The 22,752-nt window shown below is 39.5% G+C and overlaps 1 protein-coding gene across 9 annotated transcripts in view; it reads right to left on the bottom strand.

The window, feature by feature from the left end:
• Positions 1–22,752, bottom strand: part of ITFG1 (integrin alpha FG-GAP repeat containing 1) — a 218,268-nt gene that overhangs the window by 128,664 nt on the left and 66,852 nt on the right. For all 9 annotated transcript variants that reach the window (XR_013347660.1, XR_013347662.1, XR_013347658.1 and 6 more), the window contains exon 8: positions 20,640–20,724. Coding sequence is in view for 2 of the 9 variants with exons in the window: in XM_077831061.1 (XP_077687187.1) it covers positions 20,640–20,724 (85 nt within the window). In the remaining 7 variants the exon portion in view is untranslated. The remainder of the gene's footprint in view (positions 1–20,639; positions 20,725–22,752) is intronic.

Below are 22,752 nucleotides of genomic sequence, written 5' to 3'. Positions count from 1 at the left end.
AATAAAGGTTAACTTAGTGGCTATTGATTATCTTAAATCTTTCTTCTAAAGAAGTATACGAGATGTGAATCACAACATCTCAAGCAGCTGTAAAGAGCTTTTATGACTGTGTCAAGGATCTCCAGGCATTACAGAACTCCACAGCTTTCTTGTTTTTAGAAGCAAATCAATTCTGATTCTCTTAAATCCCTGACTACACCTTTCCAAGGAAACTGTGCTAGCAGCTTGATAACAAGAACAGCATTTAACCATTGCTCAACTGAGAGCGGCAAACAATACTTCCCTGGGCAGTAAGGACAGGGTCTAACACCAAGGTCATGCCATAGCTGAAATGGTGAGATTTTAAAGAACAGAGAGTTAACTGGAAATTAAAAAAAAGAAGAGAAGCATGCATAAAAAGACTGATATAGAACATGAATTTCTGCTAAAGTTTATGCTGAAACAGATAGCCTGGCCACTGTTGAAACAGATGGCATAAGGCCTGGTTGCACAGCATGAAACTATCCAATGTTCTACAGATAGTTGACTGTTGTGACAAAGTGTACCACTATTGTTTGTGCTAGCAATAAAAACATGAGGAAAAGCAAAATGCTGACTGCTGTGCTACTGAATTTTGGATAAGGGATTTTTGTTAAGCAAGTAATATTGTCAATGGTATTTTCAATGTTGATGAGATCAGACTGTTTAACAAGGAAAAACAGACAAGGGTCATGCACTGTATCACCATGAGTTTACCGCTTGCAAGAAAGCAAAATAATCCACAATTGTGCCAACCTACCTAGCACTGTGGAAAAAATAAGTAATACCAAAGTGTTTTTTTAAAAGACATTTGCACCGTGCCAGCAACTTACACCAAATTGGCAAATGAGGGGAAAACAGAGAAAATTTTTCAGGAACAGTCACTGATCTGGAACCAAAACTCAAAACACATGGGCAAAAATCGTATCCTTTCTGCAGGCAAGTAAAAAGCTCTTTCAAGAGAGTTTGGGGAAAAAACAAATTAGGGCCCTTATTTTCTTCTCTGCCTATGCTGATGGAAGGGACAAAAACATAAGGGATCCCTGCTGAGAGGTGTGAAAGGGAGGATGGATGGAAATGGTTGCAGCTTTTGCCATGGATGCTGCCTTCCCTTTCTATCAACGTAGCACCTCCACAGGGATCAGGACATGTGGAGAGGTGGGTAGGAGCACGCTGCTTTATGTGGCATCTTTCCCTTCCAGAAGATTAGCCAACAAATTAATGCTGATCTAGGTAGCATTGTTTTGCTGTTATTCCTGCCTTGTGCTGAGCTGCTCCCTAGGATGGAGTGTTGGCTTCCAGTGAAAGTGGCTGAAGAGTTTGTTGATAGTATTACATCTCCTGCCGGTGCTTTATGACTGGAAAGGGGTGGCTGCTATTTCAAAAGAAAAGAAGTTTCTGTGGATCTTGCAGGAGGAAGGATGGTTTTAAGGGAATAAAAGTTTTAAGGGGATTTAAGGCATGCACAAGAGAAAGAGCAACATGAGACTGGGAGGTGGGCACTCTGGAGGAAAGTGAGAGACTCATGAAGGGTGAATTGGGAATTTCAGGAAGGAATTTAGAGCCCATTTCTCCTCAAAGGTCACCCAATCCACTTATGATTCTCTTACCCCCACCTCCATATTCCCCCCCACAACCTGAAGGTGGAGAAAGGAAAGCCATATGGGGAGATTGGAAGCGGTACAGTGTGTGGAACAGCATGAAACCTCAGAGTGCAGTTCATCATTCAACACTGTCACAATGAATGTTTCCTTAAGTGTTTTAGAATACTGAAAGCAAAACCCCTCCACCCTCTAGTTAAATTATTGTTGTGATTGTAAATATCAATTGATTTAACGGAAAAACCCTCATTAGAATTTTTGTCCAAAAAACGGTAGAAATTAAAAAAGGTAAGGTTACACAGAAATATGAAAGTGTACAGTTAAGGTAAGTTAACAACCTTAACACTGTGTTGCTGCCTACAGAAAAACCAAAGAACAATTATAGCCTCAAAACCACACTTCCACATTGCTTCAGTGACTCCGCAAACGGAGTAGTTATCAGCCTGAAGTATCTCTGCACACTGCCATAGCACTGGAACTGAAGAGTACCTGTCTTCACATCACTAAAACTACTTCTTCTTTCTTCTTTGAGACCACACAGAGTTGCTGGAAAAAGCCAGGCTTTTACATCTTTTCAGTCAGGACAATTCCCCCCAAATGTACAAGGTTTCAAACATAAAAGTGTTGTCTTACTGGATGTCAGGCTCCATAGAGAGTCCTTTAAGCTGGAGACAGGGACACTGTTCATCCTAGTCACAGTATACAAACACATTTTAATTGGTGCAATTGTGAAAGGGAACAACTAAGTTGTAAAATGGCACAGGAGCACAGTTGTAATACAAATTTGTGTGTGGTTAGAAACCTCTTAAGGGAGGGAACAAAAATTAGGTGGACACAATGTGAAAGAGAAATCACACTTTTTATATAGAGGTGTAAATACAAAACTAAAGCCACAACTCCATAATATGACTCCTTATGCCAGAGGTCTTCAATCTGTGGAGAACGTCCCCCTAGGAGGGCACAGAGTAATGTTGGGGGGTGGGGTGGCTGCAGCCTAAACCAGCCCCCCACAGGGGGTGGGGAAGGAGTGCCGCCCAGCTCTGCTCCTGGCCCCAGTCCCCACCCCCAACTGTAGCCCCAGCCTCGGCCCCTTTAACCCCTGTCCGTGTCCCCCCCATCCTGGTGCTACAGCCCGACCCCGGTTCCATGGGGGAGGGCGCAGACAAGGGAAAGGGGAGGAGGGTGCAAGGTAAAAAGTTTGGGAATCACTGCCTTAGGCAGATTGAACAAATATAGTGTATTTCAGATTTTGACAGTTATAGGCTTATTATAGATTTTAATTAAAAATCCTTCATCAAATTACATTTACCTTTCATGCAAGGTGCAACAGGTATGTTGGGTTAAGGACAGAGTTAAGGTTATTTGGGTAATCTCAAAATGTGCATTTCCATACTTTATAATTTGTTTACATTTAAGTATAATTAACTCTGAATATCCAGGCTAGTGTTTCTTGTTTTTATCATTTCTTTAAAAACATTCTTTTAGGCGTTTTCTTCGTTAAGTAACTTATATTTTTATAACCTTAATTTCACATTAAATATTGTGGGGGCAGGAAAGGGGGATTGCCTGACAATCATAATATTGTTACTGGAAAACTGGCTTTAACATCAAAGGAATCTAACCATTCTCAATTTTCTTTAAAAGTACAGCTAAGCAACTTAAATATAACAATGTCCCCAGCCTAGGCTTTGTCAGTGAGGAAAACTTTTCAGAGTTATCATGAATGAACATGAGCCTATACCATTCAGTAGGAGAGTACACAGATCAGGCAGCCCTGGCAGAAGCAAAGAAAACAACAAATGAGAATAATGATGAAGGAGGAATGGAAAGAACCAACGAGGAGGTTGGTATATGCTGCCCTCAGAAAATCATCAGAATCTTGTCATCTTTGTCTACAGCACAGACTGTGCAAACACAGCGTGAGCTAGTTTCACTTGAGGAACTACTTAACACAGTCAGCCATACAAACAGTACCTCTTCACAGTCTAAATAAAGCAGAATTACTGATTTAAGTGAGCTCAAACATTTAAATTAATTAATCAAATGTCCATGATGAAACTAATTTTTAAATCTCTACTGAAGCGAATAGATCTACTGAATGAACAGTAAGAGACTCATTAATCCATGCAAATCAGTTTTTATTCACTTCATTTAAGAGACATACTTGGTTAATCTAAACTCAATGGCCATTAACAAAGCCCAATTATACAGAGTCTACATGCCCATTATTTTCATAAACTTTTCCACAAAGGAGCCAAAGACAGCTTTCTATACTAACACCACTTAGCAATTATATAATGCTTTTTACCCAAAGAACTGTAAAGCACTTTACAAAACCAAGGTAAGCATCATTATCCTTATTTGAGAGATGCAGAAACTGGGCCACGGTGATGTGAAATGACTTGCCTAAAGACATACAGTAAGTCAGTAGCAGAGCTGGGAAGAGAACACCTTAACTCCCAGTTCCGTGCCCTATTCATTCAACCAACTACTCCCTAATGAATTTGTTTCAGATTGAATAAAATAACGAACACTTATAAATTTAAGTTATATAAGCACGTAACTGCCTTGTTTACATATATGAAGAGCACAGACCCTGTACAAACTAGAAAACCTGATGGTAATTTGTGAAGATTATCAAACCCACAGAGGTTATTTTAAACGGTCAATTTAGGAATCACCTTTATACTCATATATTGCAACTTAATTGAATTTATTCTTTAACAACAAGTACCAACCACCTAGTAACTTCCATCTTTTGTACTCTGGTGAATTGTGTAAATTTCTCATAATTTTGCTATTTGTATAGTATAAAGAGATGAGAAAAATATGTCCTATTAAACAGAAGAGCCAAAAGTTTCCAAACCTGGTTGTTTAAAGTTGGGCTCCAAAATCCACACTAAGACATTTAAATAGAAATTGCTTGATTTTTCAGAGGTTCTCCCAAAATGTGAAATCCCAAAACCACTTTTTAATAACAAATTATAAAAGAATCATATCTGACAACCATGATTCATACTAAAGAGAGTATGGGTATCTCATGAAAGCCTCTGCTAACATAACAGACAGCAGCAACTGAAGAATTAATCATTTTTGCTATAGCAACCACTGCATTGCAATTACCATAGTGACATGGGGAGAATAGAAAAAACTAATAATGAAGAGCTCTTACTTATTTGGCTGACAAAGTGCTCCAAAGAAGAGTAGAATTCTCCAGCGCACAGCCCTTCTCACCTTAATCACTTCAGATGCCATTTATAGTAAATTCATATCTCAAAGCTTTCTCTCATTTTTACTTTTATTTTTTTTAGAAGGGCAATACAATTTTGTCAATTGTTTTTCTGTCCTTTTGGTCAAGTTAATTATAAACCATCACCATCATGTTCTAGACCAAAGAGCAATTTATTTGATAGAGTCTTGTTTTCATCAAGTTGAAGCCCCAAGGTCTAGTACATTTCTGAGCAAGCATTTGCATGCCTGTTTTGCATGCATAATATCAATAATCTTTATTAACTGATTGAGATATTTTAGGAATTTTACCTCAGAAATACTGCTAGAACAGACTAGGGACACTGTTATTAAGGTTAGATGTTAATACTTGTGACAGATAACCATATTATGGATATATGGTACAAAGTTTTGCAGTAAACACAGCAGTATCTCTGTTCTCAATACCCACTTAGAATCATAGAATCATAGAATATCAGGGTTGGAAGGGACCCCTGAAGGTCATCTAGTCCAACCCCCTGCTCGAAGCAGGACCAATTCCCAGTTAAATCATCCCAGCCAGGGCTTTGTCAAGCCTGACCTTAAAAACCTCTAAGGAAGGAGATTCTACCACCTCCCTAGGTAACGCATTCCAGTGTTTCACCACCCTCTTAGTGAAAAAGTTTTTCCTAATATCCAATCTAAACCTCCCCCACTGCAACTTGAGACCATTACTCCTCGTTCTGTCATCTGCTACCATTGAGAACAGTCTAGAGCCATCCTCTTTGGAACCCCCTTTCAGGTAGTTGAAAGCAGCTATCAAATCCCCCCTCATTCTTCTCTTCTGCAGACTAAACAATCCCAGCTCCCTCAGCCTCTCCTCATAAGTCATGTGTTCTAGACCTCTAATCATCTTTGTTGCCCTTCGCTGGACTCTCTCCAATTTATCCACATCCTTCTTGTAGTGTGGGGCCCAAAACTGGACACAGTACTCCAGATGAGGCCTCACCAATGTCGAATAGAGGGGAACGATCACGTCCCTCGATCTGCTCGCTATGCCCCTACTTATACATCCCAAAATGCCATTGGCCTTCTTGGCAACAAGGGCACACTGCTGACTCATATCCAGCTTCTCGTCCACTGTCACCCCTAGGTCCTTTTCCGCAGAACTGCTGCCTAGCCATTCGGTCCCTAGTCTGTAGCGGTGCATTGGATTCTTCCGTCCTAAGTGCAGGACCCTGCACTTATCCTTATTGAACCTCATCAGATTTCTTTTGGCCCAATCCTCCAATTTGTCTAGGTCCTTCTGTATCCTATCCCTCCCCTCCAGCGTATCTACCACTCCTCCCAGTTTAGTATCATCTGCAAATTTGCTGAGAGTGCAATCCACACCATCCTCCAGATCATTTATGAAGATATTGAACAAAACCGGCCCCAGGACCGACCCTTGGGGCACTCCACTTGATACCGACTGCCAACTAGACATGGAGCCATTGATCACTACCCGTTGAGCCTGACAATCTAGCCAGCTTTCTACCCACCTTATAGTGCATTCATCCAGCCCATACTTCCTTAACTTGCTGACAAGAATACTGTGGGAGACCGTGTCAAAAGCTTTGCTAAAGTCAAGAAACAATACATCCACTGCTTTCCCTTCATTCACAGAACCAGTAATCTCATCATAAAAGGCGATTAGATTAGTCAGGCATGACTTTCCCTTGGTGAATCCATGCTTGCTGTTCCTGATCACTTTCCTCTCATGCAAGTACTTCAAGATTGATTCTTTGAGGACCTGCTCCATGATTTTTCCAGGGACTGAGGTGAGGCTGACTGGCCTCTTATATCAAAATAATTTCTACTTAGCATCCTTTGTCCCAGTAGCTCAGTTTAAGCATGGGGAACTTATCCAAGAAAAACTGACTGTGTAATAACCCAACAAAAGCCCCTTTAAAGATTTTTTCTTTTTTACAATAGTTAAGGACATCTGTGAGATGGGAAGGGGTCATTTAAAGAAATTATGCCAAATGTCCATACATAGTTGGAGACAGGAACTAAAAAATGGTTACAAACCTTCGGTTGTTCTTCGAGATGTGTTGCACATGTCCATTGCAGCATGTGCACACCCAGAGCACAGTCACCTGAAATTTTCCCCTCCATGGTACCTGTTGGGGCAGATCAAGCACTCTCTGCCAGCCCATCCTATAACACCTGTATAAAAGCGCCCAGTTCAGTTTCTTCTTTCTGGAAAACTCCGACGTGAGGGTCAGAAGGGTAGGTCGTGGAATGGACATGTGTAACACATCTCAAAAAACAGTTACAGAAGGTAGTAACCGTTTTTTCTTCTCTGAGTGATTGCACATGGGCATTCCATAAAACCCAGAATGCAGCATTGTAGGGAGCAGAACTGGTGATACTTTCTGTTGTACCTGTTTGAAAATAGGTCTATCCAGGGAGTCCCTCACTGCTGGAAAATGCCTCTTGCCACATCCAGGCACAGGGACCACTCATGATGACTGGAGAAAGACCTGTTGAGGTGATCTGCCAGCTCATTTTGCGCTCCCAGAAAGTAAGAGACCTCAAGGCTGATTGAGTGGGCTATGTAAAACTCCCATAGCTGCATTGCTTCTTGAAAAGAAGGGAAGAGTTAGCTCATCTTTGCCCACTGAGGTAAAACATGGCTACAGTGCTGTCCGTGAGAAAAAACAAGCTCTGCCCATAATGTGGAGCAGAAAGGTCCAAAAGGTAAGACAAACCACTCTGAGTTCTCTGATACTGATGTGGAGTGAAAATTCCTTCAGAGACCAAAGGCCTTGAGTTCTGAGGGGCCCCAGTTGAGCTCCCTACCATAGCACTAACATGTCTGAGACCAGGGTCATTGACGGTTGAAGGCGTATAAAGGGAAAGCCCGCATAAACTGTGAGTGGGTCCAACAACCAATTTAGAGAGAGATGAGAACCCGTAACCAGTACAGTGTCCAGATGGTGGCAGTTTGGGAGTATAATGTGGCCAGACACACTGGAAGAGGTATGAGGTGCATCCTTGTGTATTGTACCACGTATGTGCACAAAGCCATGTGAGCCGAGAGCCACATACAATTTCAAGCTGTTGTGAGTTGATGACCTTTGAGGTGTGTTATCAGGGAACTCTGGGAGGTAGGCCCTGGCCCCAATGACCTCTATCCCTCGCATAAGAGTAAGGTTAGATTTTTCTACATTTATCAGAAAGCCTTGGGCCTTGAATGTTGAGTGGATGAGTCGAACATTGGACACTATCTGAGCCTTGACCAGCCCTTGACTCGCCAGTTGTCTAGATAAAGATAGGAAAGCCACCACTACTGCCATACATTTTGTGAACACCCACTTTGCTGCAGACAGGCCAAATGGGAGGACTGTGAATTGGTAATGTGAGCAGTTCACTACTAATCTGACGCACCTTCTGTGTCCTTGGTATGTTGATACATGAATACAGGCATTTCTCAAATTGAGGGCGACGTACCAGCCTCTGGGATCCTGCAATGGGATAATGGATGCCAGCATGACCATGAGGAACTTTATTTTCTTGAGATAGTTGAGCTGAGGCAGATCTAAAATTGGTCTGAGACCTTCGTTGGCTTTTGGGATTAGGAAATAATGGGAGTAGAACCCCTTCCCTCTTAAATTCTGCAGAACCTTTTCCACGGCTACCACTTGAAGAAGAGACTGAACCTCCTAGACCAGAACTTCTATACGAGTGGGTTCCCTGAGAAGGGATGGGGGGGAAGTGGGAAGGAGGAGTAGAAATAAGCTGGAGGGTGTATCCTACTTCCACCCTGCTCAACACCCAACGGGCTATAGTCATACGTAACCAAGCACTGAGGATGTAGGACATACAGTTTGCAAATCAAGGAGAAACAGGGATCACAGAAACTGGTATGGCATCCTCAAATATCCCATCAAAACACCTGCTTAGAACTCCCTGGATGTCTGGGTGGGGCATGTGTTGATGTTGAGGTAGAAGGGAGTGTTGACCTACACCTAAACCCCATTTCTTTTCCTCTGCAGGTCCTGATGGGCAGCCAGGGCAGAGTACCAGAGGGGTAGCTGAGGCCTGTAGTGCTTTCTTGAAGGAACAGAAGTATGCAATTCAAGAGACTTAAGGGTCACTCTTGAGTCTTTTAGACCATGAAGTTTCGCATCAATCTTCTCTGAAAAAAGTGAAGTTCGTCTGAAAGGTAGGTCCTGAAGGGTCTGCTGAACCTCCTGTGGGAGCCCCAAAGACTGTAGCCACTCCTGTACTTGGCAACTGCCAAAGCCATGGACCTGGCTGTCGAGTCAGCCACATCTAAAGCAACTCGTAAAGAGGCCCTCGCCACCAGTTTTCCCTTGTCCATTAGTGAGGAGAACTCCTGCCTGGCTTCTTGTGGGAGCAAGTGCTTGATGGCCTCATTGAGAGGCAGGGCTACTTCTGAACGGCCTGCAGTGGCTAAAATGTCAGCTAGGCTTTTGGAGGACTCTTTCACTACTTCCAGCTGTATTCCCAGATTTAAGGCCACCCTCTTCAACAACACTTGGTGAACCTTATAGTCATCCAGGGAAGACTGCCTCGTTGGGAAAGAGGACATCAGCAGTGTCCAGAGAAGCTCTTCCTTTCTTTCTGCATCAGCAGGATCCCATTGAGCTACCTCTAGGCTTGGTAGCGGAATCTGGACTGGGGGCTGCCCGATGGGATGGTGCCACCCTTCTTTCTGAGGGCAGTGAATAAGAGCATCTGGAATATGTCCTGGAAACCCCTATGGGTTCCAAAAGGGCCAATGGACCAGTGTAGGTCCCCAGTGAGCTCCTGGCCAACCATTCAATGATATTTCCATGCCTGGGTCCATGGAAGAGTAGAAATGCCTGGAAGAGTAGCAAAAGCAGTTCCTTGGATGGGAGGAGTAAGACCTGATCCCTAACTTGGAAAACGATGAATCTCTGTCTGGGGACTATGGTGGTGCTGTTCCCAGCAGTGCCAGAGACCGGTGCCTTGGTGGTGAGGTCCGCACTATGTCCAGCATAGCCAGTTTCCCTTTTGATGGTACCCAAGGGCACAGTACTGAAAGTTGAAAGGATCCAATGGGTTTCCTCCTGCCTGCCAGCATCAATAACGCCGACTCTTGTACTGCTGGCAATACTGGTACCGACAGCGAGAGAAAGTAACTAGCAGCAGCAGCAAACACTTCCAGTGTGGTTGGTACCAAGACAGTGTTGGTATCGCGCTGTGCCACAGATCTAGAAGGATCTTCCGGTACTGGACTCGATGGTACGTGCATAGGTGCTGGTGTCAACAGTGCCTACTTCTGTGGTACTGAGTGCTTTGGCTTATATTGCTCTCTACTCTGATCCCCAGGCCTGGCAGTCTTTGGTGCCAAGGATCACCCCTTTTCAGCATGCTGTTTCTTATGCCTTTTTCTAGGCACTGAGGATGGGGATCGGTGCAGGGACTTCAGTCAGATAAGAGAAGCACTCCTTAATGATGCCACGGCACTCAGTGCGGAGTATGACCACTCTGGCTCAGATGGAGGTCTCAGTGCTGCTTCCATGAGCAGGAATTTCAGCCTGGCCTCCTGATCCTCCTTTATGCAAGGCTAAAAGTCCTTGGAGATTTGGCAATGGTCCCCAATATGAGCTTCTCCCAGGCACTTTAAGCAGCTTGAGTGCAGGTCACTCAGGAGCATAGCCTTGCTGTACGAGGCGCAGGGCTTAAAGTCTGGTGACCGAGGCATGCCTCAGCACCAGGGACCAGACAAAAATTCCACTAAATCATGATGTTGCAGAACTTTACTAAAATTAGCTAAAACTGACTGAAGCTAACTAACTAGAGCTAACTATGTACAGTAAGAAGAAGGTAATGATGACCACTGAGAGAGCTTGCAGATGCAAGGAGAGCAGTCCCAGCGACCATCACAGGCAGTAAGAAGGAGCTGCGGGGGAGCAGGGTCGGCGGGGCACTTTATACCAGCCGTATAGGCGCATGCAAGCAAAGGGTGCTTGAGCCTCCCCGACATGTACCACTGAGAGAAACATTTCTGGCGACTCCTGGGGAAATTCTGCACTGGGGGATTCTGCACTGAAAAATGAAAAATTCTGCACCAAAAAATTCAAAATTCTGCACACAATATTTGAAAATTCTGCAAAATTCTACATATTTCATTTGTCAAACAACACAATAGAATCATGCCAGTTTCAATTATTTTGGTAATTTATTTCAAATTATCTGTCAGCAAGTATGTCTGTAATAATACAGGCCAAAAAAAAAAGATTCCAGTAATTTTTTTTTTTTAACAAATAGATTCCTTACTAGGCATATTAATACAGAACTTTGAGTAATTCATTTAAATTACAATACAGAACTGTATTACCTGCACCTGTCAGAAACAGTGGAAAGGCTTGGGGGAGTCGGGGTAACGGAGGAGCTGAGGGAGAGGGAAGGAGCCCAGGAGTGAACCTGGAAGGTGGTGGGTGTGGGTGGGAGAAGGTTTTTTTCCGGAGGTAGAAGGGGAGATTGTAGGGAGTTGGGAAGCCTTCCCCATGCAGTCCTTGGCTGACCCCAAGCCTCTCTCATTCAGTCAGGCACATGTGCCCCTGTCTCCCCACCCCTCAGGGTCTCTGTAGCCCCCCTCCACTGTCCCCAGGCTCAACGCTGTCCTGCCCCACTAGCTCCTCAGTCTGTGATCCCCCAGCAGCCCTGTGTGCCCCACTCTATCCTAATCTGGCTCCGCAGGCAGGGTGCCGTAATGAACTTCTACTCCTGGTGGAATTCTGCAGCACTGGGCATAGAATTTTCTTTACCAGAACAGCTGGCTGCCTTGGCAAAATATATTTTATGCAGAAAAATACAAAATTATGCGTGACTGAGGAATTCTGCGCGTCCACAGATGCTCAGAATTCCCCAAGTAACACACACCTAGAGTAGAATGCACATGTGCAATCACTAGAAGAGCAACATTAGTTAAAACTACTTTTTGAAAAGAAATATGTTTTTGTTAAAATGCAGGTATCACCAAGGTAAACCACTTTACTGGATCAGACAAGAGGATAATAAAAGCCCAAGATACTTAAGACCCTTGATAATCCACCAACTCCCTATTTAATATTTCAAGACTGCACACTAATGATCTATGTTCTTATGTGTAGTCCCAGCACTATGATCTCAGGAACGGAAACTGAAACTGGAATTAATGTACATAAAAGTTAGTTGTTAACAAATACATACAACAACCAACAAAATTCCAGTAAGATAGCCATTCAAGTCTAGATCTCAGAAATCAACATTTCATGACTTTTTCTCAAGTTCCAGATCTGGTGAGTTAATCAGTCTGGCAAGCAGTCATCTTCCTAAATAAATATACATGTTCACCGGGGGAATATAAGAATGTAATTTGCTATGAACAGTAACCATGTCCCAGATTCTATGGATTCAGGTGTACCAATGATTCCTTAAGTTGTTAATGTCTGATTTGAAGAAAACTTGTGTGGGTGGGTCCAACTTAGTATACGGCAGTGATAGTTAAACCCCATGTTCAAGAGCCATAAAACACTGCAATCCATTAAAAAGGGCTGGTAAATCAGCAGGAGCACCATGAAGGAATGTTAACAAGCCTAATTGGCAATAATGCCTAATTCCACAAATAATGGGGTATTTAAAAAAAGCAGCAAGGGAGGTCAGCAGTGACCTCCCTATACTGTTTCCTTGTTTGACTTAGGACCGCAGAAAAGCTCTACGGCGGCTGACTTATCTGAATGTCCATTATTGGGGGTTTTTTTGTATTTAAAAACATAACTGAGCTTTGGATGCAGAAAGTCATTTCCCCCCATTTTTGTACTTAAGATGAAGTTAGTTTTAGTTTACAATTAGGATAAAACCTGATTATATATGTTCTTTTTTCTTGTGAATTGCACTGTCACACAGACTAGTGTATTTCACAAATCTGGTAGGTGTAGCTTTATTCTGTTTTACAGATAGTATTGTATTCTGAAATCAAGTAATCCATGTTACTGATTATCAATTTCAAGGCAACAAGGGAATTTTGCAAAGTATGAAACTTTATACATAAAAAATTAAATCTTTGTACAGCAGTAACCATAAATAAATCAAATAATTAAATAATGTTGCAAAGCAATTTCCATTTCAGCAAAACAAATTAGAAGTGTTAATGGTAACAAGTTCCCATCTTTGCTATTTGATGATTCAGACAGCAGAAAGGACGGTCTGTAAGTGCTCAATTTTGATTTGGGCAACATATACTACTCCACCATACTTGTAAGGGATCCCAAATGATAGTGTGCAGCAGGGAACACTTCTCAAATTTCAACCCTATATTAAATAAGCAAAACAACTACACACTCCAGAATAGAGCTTCACAATGGTGTGACCTCTTCCTGATTTGTAAACCCATACTCTTCATCTTCGTTACATTTGTTAGTTGCCTGTAAAAAGTGTATTCTAGGCTAAAGTTCTACTTTTTCCAGTTGCACAGAACTTGTATGTGTTTTAGAAATTTAACTCAACCTTCACTCCCTTAAAAAAAAAGAAAACAACCATTTTGGTTCTATTTGCAACTTTATCCCATCCACAATGAACAAACAGCTTAGAGGTTTAAGAAGACATACTTGAACTTGAATATATGAAGAATTCCTTCAATTTAAGCAATTTAAATTCTAAACAGAAACAAAACTGAAAATGTAGGATATTTTACTTTGAAAGAGAGCTATTGTGTATGTACAATAACTATTTCTAATAAGGATTTTTACTACACAGCTTCAATAATTCTCCCTATTGCAGGTAAAACTGAAAGGATACATGTATAACATTGAAGTATCTAAATCTGTACTTGCACTACAGATATTAATTCCTCAAAAGCTCGGTTACATTTAATCAGATGAATGTATTTCACAATTATTTACTTGTTACACTAGACTTGAACTTTTTCAGCTTCCCATGCTATTTAAATTTTTGTACTTAGTTTTAGCCAAATGGAAACAAAAATAAATGTTAGACAAAAAAGCACATAATCCCAAACAAAAACAAGAAGAAAATGGGAACTTTAGAATTAAGTTTATAGTTATAGCCTTCCCTTCAATGACTGTGCCGAGATATTGCCAGTGTAACGTTTACTAGAATATGGAAATTTCTTGCACAATGATAAAGGTTAAGGTTGGAGTTTTATACTTAAGTGCTTTTCTAAACAAATTTTAGAAAAAAAGTGTTTAAAGATCTAAAATCATTAACTGAACATGAGACCTTAAACTTACAGGTTAATACATACTTTTTGAAAATGAAATTTGTTTCCAGTTGGCAAAGATATGAGTTCAGAAAGCTCTGTGCATAATGTATTTGAAGCGTTTTGCAGAATATATGAGTTCTAGAAATGTGAAGTGCAAAGAAAATGGAGAGGGAACAATGCCCCTCTGCCCACTGTCTCCGTGGGGGAGTGAGGAAGTTTGACCTGATCAGTAGGAGAATGGTCCACACTTGGGACCCTGATAAGGGTAAGGTGGGGAGCGTGTATGTTCAAGTACACTGTAGCCTTTCCCTCACTGCATCTTTCTTCCTGCCTTAAAATGCATTTCAGGGGAGGGAGGAGAGCTTTCTCTGCCACCCTAGTAGTCCAGATTTTAGATTTAAGGAATAGATTAGAAATGTAAAGTTGGGAATTAAAAGGGAATGTCTAATTCATCTCAGCTTACAGTCAGTGTCCAATGTGGATAGAAGTCTGAAAGGACCAACTCCTGGGGTAAACACGAATGAAGACATAGAATCTGGCTGGTATTCCTAATAGCTTGTAAGGAGAAGGGGTAGACCTTAAGTCTTTGCAGACTGATTCCCATAGTGGGACAAGAGAATTCAGAGGTAGTCTGAGTCCAGTGAGTTAGGCTGAAGGATGACAACCCTGATTTATTGGCTATATGGAATAAGGCCATTTAATGTCATGCTGAACTCCATTCAGGTGTCTGGTACTGACAGGAGGGGAGACCAGGAGGCTGCACTCACTCACATTGCTATTCCAATTAAAATGAATTAATAAGTTGTGGCCTCTGCTTTAAAATCTATCCCCGAGTTTGTGTCTCATTCACCTGCATATCCCAATCAACTACTATTTTGTATTAAACAGTTTTCTGTTCACCTTAGCCTTCATATTTCCTGACTTTGGTTAGTTCATCTACAAGCAATGTTTATTGAATGCCATACTTCTGTATTTGATTAAATTCCATATAGCAATACCACTGTCTCTTTGAACCAACAGTTTGAGATGCTCAGTTTTCACATATCTGGAATGTCTCTCCAGTGGTTCAAGTATATATGAAGGACGGTTATAAATTAGATTCTTCTGGTCAGGTTTTTCTACTTTATCTTTCACACATTATCTACTCAACTTTTAATTTACTAAGATATTGATTTAGATTAGTCACAAAAAGATCAAAGGGAAGAAAAAATAATTATGCTTAAGAGTTCTGTTTTAGTTTCCAGAGGAAAAACAACCAAACACACACTTCTGAAAGTCAGTTTGCTTTTAGACTCTGTACATTGCAACTTCACTGGTATCATCTTTTCAGAGAAAAAAAAATGACCAAGAAACCTTTAGCTGTCTTTCTCAAATCAAAAAGGATTTAAATTATTTTCTTTCTTTTACAAAATAAAAGTGCAAGAAACTTCTCACTTTTTCTGTCCTCTCAACCTAGCTATATCAAGAGAGCCTAAAACAATATATTGTTACATTGTTTCATAATCATGTTCAAATTATGAGAAGCTAAAGCTATCCCTGAGCTTTCTCTGGGACTACAGTATGTGGAAAGTATCTTTTCAGTTTGTCTCTACAACAAAGGGAACATGAAAATCTACAAAGCTTTTTGATAGTAATTAGAACCAAATTCTGCACTTATACTGTGGCTTAATATTGAACATCTAATTTTTTATTCTTCACTCAACAAGTTAGATGAACATACTTCTTATATTTCCTAAAAAATATGCTCACAAAATTAGAATAATTTAAGAATGTTCAAGATCCCAGATATCCTGGGATCTAAGTTAATTTAAATGTCTTATCAAATACGACAAAGTTTCTAAAATTATGATGCATCCTTTGGCCATATTAAGTCACTTCCGTTTGCTACAACACATGGTGAGAGAAATCCTATTTCAGATGGCTCCTTAGGATTTACATCTTTCAAAAGAAAGCTGACGTACACTTTGTGCCTATTAATATTCATGGCATCAATCAAAGCCATCTGCTTTTTGGAATCATTAACAGCCATGTCAATCAGGGCAATAAAAAACTGTGAAAGCATGGATAAAAAGCATTTCGGAATATTTTGAGGTTTTGTTCTTTCTTTCAAACTGCATACAATATGCAAACGTTTGTAGATGGCCTAATTTTAATTAAAACTTTAATTTTTAATGACTTTTGCACAATACATTAAATAAAATTTTTTAGCATAACCTCTAAGTATCATTGAACTTCTACTTCACTTTGTTATACTATATATGAATTCTGTATTCAGCAGCCATACCACAGACCAGCAAAATTCAGTCGCCTAGGAGAGGTGATCTTTAAAGGTCAAACTAAACTGTGCTAAAAAATCTTGAGGATTTTTTAAGTATCACCATAAAACAGAGGAATCTTCTGGCTCTAATACGGGCTCTCTTCTTACTCCCTCAAGAGCATCACTGTAAATAAGGCAAAAATTGCTGTACCACACGTCAGAGCAACTGTCAGGGTTCCCTCCCCACTCTGAACTCTAGGGTACAGACGTGGGGACCCGCATGAAAGATCCCCTATGCTTTTTTCTATCAGCTTAGGTTAAAAACTCCCCAGACACAAATTCTCCTTTGTACCATTGGTTTAAGTAACGCTGCCACCACCAAGTGATTTAACAAAGAACCAGGGAAAAGGACCACTTGGAGTTCCTCTTCCCCCAGCAATCCCCCCAAGCCCTTACACCCCCTTTCCTGGGGAGACTTGAGAATAATATCCTAACCAATTGGTTACAAAATGATCAAAGACCCAAATCCCTGGGTGTTGAAACAATGGAAAAATCAGTCACGTTCTTAAAAGAAGGATTTTTATTTAAAAACAAAAGAAAGGTAAAAATCATCTCTGTAAAATCAGAATGGAAAATACTTGACAGGGTATTCAGATTCAAAACAGAGAGGATTCCCCTCTGGGCAAAGCTTTAAAGTTATGGAAAACAGGAAAAAACCTTCCTATTTGCACAGGGAAAATTCACAACAAAAGATAAACTAATCCACCTTTCCTGGCTTACCTATACTGGTTGCAATATTGGAGACTTAGATGGGATGGGTTGGAGAAGACGGATTTCTGTCTGGCCCCTCTCAGTCCCAAGAGCGAACCCCCACACAAAACAAAGAGCACAAACAAAACCTTCTCCCCTCCCAAGATTTGAAAGTATTTCTTTCCCCATTGGTCCTGTTGCTCAGGTACCAACCAGCCTATTTGAGCTTCTTAACCCCTTACAAGTAAGGAGGAATTCTGGGCTACCCTTAGCTGTATGTTTATGACAGCAACCATGTCACAACATCTAAATACGGGCTCAATCCTGCGAATACTCATTAATGAGGGTAAAGCTAACTATCACAAGTAGATCCACCAATATGCAGTAGCGTTTGCAGAATCAGGGCCATAAGACTGCTAGTTACTGCAGTGGGACAAAGCACTATCTAAGGAAATCATCTAATTCCAGAGAATAATTTATGTGTTTATCTTCTTTAATATGTGCATCACCTGAATCATTGTTTAAAAAATTGATAGCTGTAAATGCTACCGTGCGAACAAATAACATTTTAGCACACAGTCAAAAAACAACAAGGTGCTGAAATAAAAACATTATCAAACTGAGATCAAATGGATCACTACTTGAAATGCCTCCCAACATATTCAACATACACAATGTATGAGATTTTGCTTGATTATAAACCTTCAAATTCAAGTCCTAATGTAAGTTTAATTAAGTACAATTTTTGAATGGACTCTACAAGGAAAATTTTGATGAACGAAACAGAACTAATTTTAACATAATGTCCTTTTGACTATTAAAATATACAAACAAAAATCCATGCATTTGGAAGTATTACTGCTGAATGGAAAAATCTAGACTAATTGTTTCTAATACTCACAAAAAAAAAAAAGGATTTATATACAAATTAAGTTTATACCTTTGTTCTAAAGCTTTCTGAAACAAACGTTGATTAAAATATTAAGAATCCTGATGTTTCAAGAATCTTTAAAGAAGTCATTTTAATTAATTTAAATGTTGGTCCTACTTTCTTATGCATATGAACAGTTTATGGACATTTGCGTAGATAATGTCTTCTGAACAAATTACTTCTTAAGGAAACAATTGTACGTCAAACACAGCAATAATTTTTAAAAAATGATAATGAAGAGCAACATGAATATTTGCATTATTTCTATTTGTTTATTACTGAGAGTGGCGTTCAGCCCTATACAGTACACAAAACCAACACTCTCTGTCCCAAAGAGCTTACACTCTTAAAAACTAGACATATGGATCTCCCAGTATATCCTAAAGCTGAGGAAGACTTGTGGGATTTTTTTTTTAAAGTTATTTATCAATTCGTGTATTGTGACCATTGCAAGAAAAACTGGCTATTAAGAGGGTCATGAAATAAGAGGGCAGTGGCCTGATGAAATGGGATGACGAGGGCATTCCAGGTATGCAGGGTAATGTGACAAAATGCCCAGAGAAGAGGACTATGGATAGGAAAGATGAGGTATTATAAATGACAGAATAAAGGGGCAAACAGCAGAAGATGATATCCAAAATGCAGATAGAGTAGAGCTGTGAAGGGTTTTAAAGGCAAGAATGAGAAGTTTAAACTTGATGCAGTAGGTAAGAGGTTGGCAGGGAAGGTTTCAAATAAGGGTTTGAAATGGTCAGACTGACAGGCAACATAACTTTGGTGGCTACATTCTGACTAGGGTGGAGAAGTGTAATGTGGGTGAGTGAAGCTAGAGAAGAGGTGATTTTGATAACTAATATGTCCATATCGACATATTCAGTAGGTTGTGGAGAAAAGTGGCAAGATCTAAAATGCTGCAGCTGCACCGCTCTAGCACTTCAGCGTAGACGCTCAATACAGAAACAGGAGGGGTTCTCCTCCTGTTGCTATAGTTAATCCACTTCCCCGAGAGGTGGTAGCTAGTTTGAGAGAGGAGAACTAATGCTGAGAGAGCGAACAGAAGACATAATGTGAAGGAAGGGGGAGTGATGAAAGAAAGAAAGAAACAGTAAAGCTGAGGAACATGGGGATGGGGGAAAGTCAGGAACAGGTTATGACAGATCCTGTTGTGAGCAGTTACATTAGAGTGGACAGGGCAGAAATCAGGATGGAGGGAACCCAAGAGGTTAGAGGAAAAAAAGTCTCCTCTCTATAATATTCTTCATAGTCATCTAATATTACAGTCTTGACAATTAAATACAATGGGCAGTTGTTAGGGCACATTTAAACATCTGAAGTGACTCTGTACATAAGAAAGGATTCCCAACAGATGAACAGCATGACGTGAAAAAGCAAACCCCAGCTAGGAAAATAATGAGGTCAACACCACAGCAATCAAGTTCGCTGAATACAGCAACAAATTAAATTAATAAACTATGCAAAGTATTCAGTCTTTAAAATTCCAAATCGTCTTTTACAAATCTGTTAAGTTTATTAATCTATACAAGCCATAATTAGTTAATGAAAATTTAGGATTAATTATCATAAGAGTTTAGGTGCATTTAAGCACCTAAATGAAGCAACTAGAAGTCCAAGAGTGGTCATCACCAAGTAGCTGTTAGCGTTCTTAACTTGACTACATTCTGATGCACTGCTTTTAAAATATGATTTGAGTATATTTGATCTATTATTTTCCTCCTATATTCTATTTCTCATTGCCCAATACGTACTCCAATAATCTATACCTTTACTCAATGTTTAAGGGCCAGATTTTCATAAGAGCTTAGCATCCAAAAGCTTCTAATTAGGCATTCTGGAAACCTCCAGGTGCGGAGAACTTCAGAAAACTTACCACTTTATTTAGGTGCCTAAAGGGAAGCAAATGTCTTATGAAAATCTGATCAAAAAGGCAACAGAGAAATACATGGTTCTACAGACTTGCTATGTGCAAGCTCACATAGCTTTGAGCCATTTCATTTTTTCAATAAAATATTGATGAATATATGAATAGAATCTAATCCCTAATAAACTGCAAATATTTATATTGAAAATAAAAAGAAAATAATATTTTTAGTTCATAATATGTTCCATTACTGCTTTTTAAAAAATAGTTATTATATCCAAGTTTAGACCCACTAGACAAAAATGTCAAAAAATGTGCTTTAAAGTAGTCTTAATAGGGATTTAAGACTCAATCCTGCACACAGTTTACATGTGCTTAACCTCAGGCAAGTAAATAGTCCCACTGAAGTCAAGGGTTAGGGTTCCACCGGCGTAAGCAGGTATAGGTCTGAGACGATGAACTAAAATAGTCACTTCCAAATTATCAAATCCTTCTGCATGCACAATACTCATTGACTTCAACAGGTGTTCTATATATAGAAGGAAAGGAAGAGTGAAGGAATACAATACATGTAGTATATATCTACATGACTATGATGCCTGCAGAGGAACCACTGCAATCTGTTGGGTAAAAGCTTAACATGCGTTTTAAAATATATATATATATATATATATATATAAAAAATATAACTAATTAATAATAAAAATAAATGTGTGTCAGATAGCTTAGGGGGAGGAATAAAGGAGGAATCTCACCAAAATCTGCAAACACTGATTGTCCAACAACCATCGTATCTTCAGGTTTTTGCTTTATATCTGTGACTTTGGAGAAATTCCCATCCTATCAAATACAATAAACATACACTATAAAAAATGACATTAATGAACTGTAAACAAAGCAATGAAAATTTGAAGTGTAAACTAAAGACTAAAAATAGCTTTTAAAAAAAGGATTAATAGGTGAAAAACGGTCTTTTAACTGAGAAAACTTGTGCTGTTTGGAATACTAGAGCCTGAGCCGCCAAACAAATCTGATGTGCAGACCCTTAGTCCTGCATGGAATCATGGAAGTCAACAAGACTCCATGAATGAATAGGAGTATGCACATTTAGATCTGTTCTTAGGAAAAGATTTAGTCACTTCATTGGGATAATCATACGATAAAGGTGTCTAAATATTCAAAACAATGAATATTAAATTACATTAATGAATTAAGACTTACAATTTATTAAATTACTCTATTAATATAGAAATTACCTTCCAGATTATTCGGATTATACTAGTGCTGTGTAGGGCTTGTTTCAACACCATGCAATATTATGAATTAAAACCTGATCCTGCAAAGCGCAGAGCCTCTTTCCAGTCCTACTGAAATAACAGGATTAGAGGGCACTAGGTATAGTGCAGGCTCAGGCCCCAGCTGTTGAAAAAAAATGTTACATTTTTAAATAAATAAAAAAAGATCTGAGGCCCAATGCTCCAATCACTTTACTGGGAGTTCTCCTCACCGGAGTACTTGAAACCTGTAAAACGCAACGTATTAAGTAATATCTTGAGTCAAAATGTAACAGGTGTGACATCTCAGAAAACTACTGCAAAAACAACATGAAATATTTAACATTTCATCAAATCTGAAATATATATTTTGGAAATTTAGGAATAAAAAAATTAAGAGTTTCTCCCACTGATTCAGAGTTTTCTCAGTTGTAATTTATGTTCAAATTGGACCATCACTTATTTGGACAGTTTTTGTGTTTTAACCTCCTGTGTATCTTTATTACACTCAGACAATTTATCTGACTCATCTCCCTTTTAATAATGTTATCTGTTTAGAAGGTATATCCATAGAACTAGTTTTACATGAGGGATTAAAACTGAGTCCGATCGCTATTGTTACTTTGGAGATTATTTGTATTTTGAAGATTGTCCATATTTTTCTAACTCATACACTATTTAGATTTATAGACTTAGCTCTCTAAATGAGGTTTCGTTGGGGATAGTTTTCCCTTGACATTTGATTATAGCTAACTTTTTTCTTGGAGTATAATTTGTAACTGATAGTGGCTCAGAGGACAAATTAATCAATATGGATGCAAAAACAAACAGAGTGATTTCCCCAGAACGGTAAGCTCATATTGTTATCCATGAACAGCTCCAGTAGAACTATCTGACTGCAGTGCTGAGTCTGTAATCCTTACAGATGCTACTTATCTCATTGCAGTAACGAGGACTAGGTCCTATGTCAAGTGACCAGAAAAGAAAGAAAGAAAGGCCAATACCTCTAAAGCATTTTATGGTAGATTAAAGGAAGAATATACTTTGTTTCAGAGAAATTTTTATCTTTATTCAGAAAGATGTATTATGTCTTAAAGTCTCTGAAGGATCCAGTATCCAAATTGTTCTTCTTAACTGACTTGAATAAATTTTAGATTTTACATTTGAGTCCCCTATAAATGCTGCATGTGGTTTTTATTTATGTGGTAGTTAGATTGCAGCCATTTGCACTGAGAACATATAATAAGGCCTTCCAAACACTGAATTCTTATGTCATCTTTGATCCCCTGATGACAGAGACAGAAATGTATTTCAGATTAAAAGGAAGAAAATACTTAGTTCCTGAAACAGTAAAATTTATGTTTCTGGGTGACTATAATTCTACTCAAAGACACAGATTTGAGTTATTGACTCTAGGTTTTCAGTAACCTTGATGCCAAAAAGTTATATTTTATCCAGGAAAGCTTAGAAAGCAATGCCTACATACATATGCATGGACTGCACTAAAGGACAACATATTTTAAATTATTTATATTTTTTCTTATAATTAAAAATCATTACCACCAATTCTTCCCAACGTCTAGAACAGAAGCCA

Source organism: Eretmochelys imbricata, chromosome 12, assembly GCF_965152235.1.
Source record: "Eretmochelys imbricata isolate rEreImb1 chromosome 12, rEreImb1.hap1, whole genome shotgun sequence".
Lineage (NCBI taxonomy): Eukaryota > Metazoa > Chordata > Testudines > Cheloniidae > Eretmochelys > Eretmochelys imbricata.
Note: the sequence above shows the minus strand (reverse complement) of the source record. Positions and strands in the feature narration are given on the sequence as shown.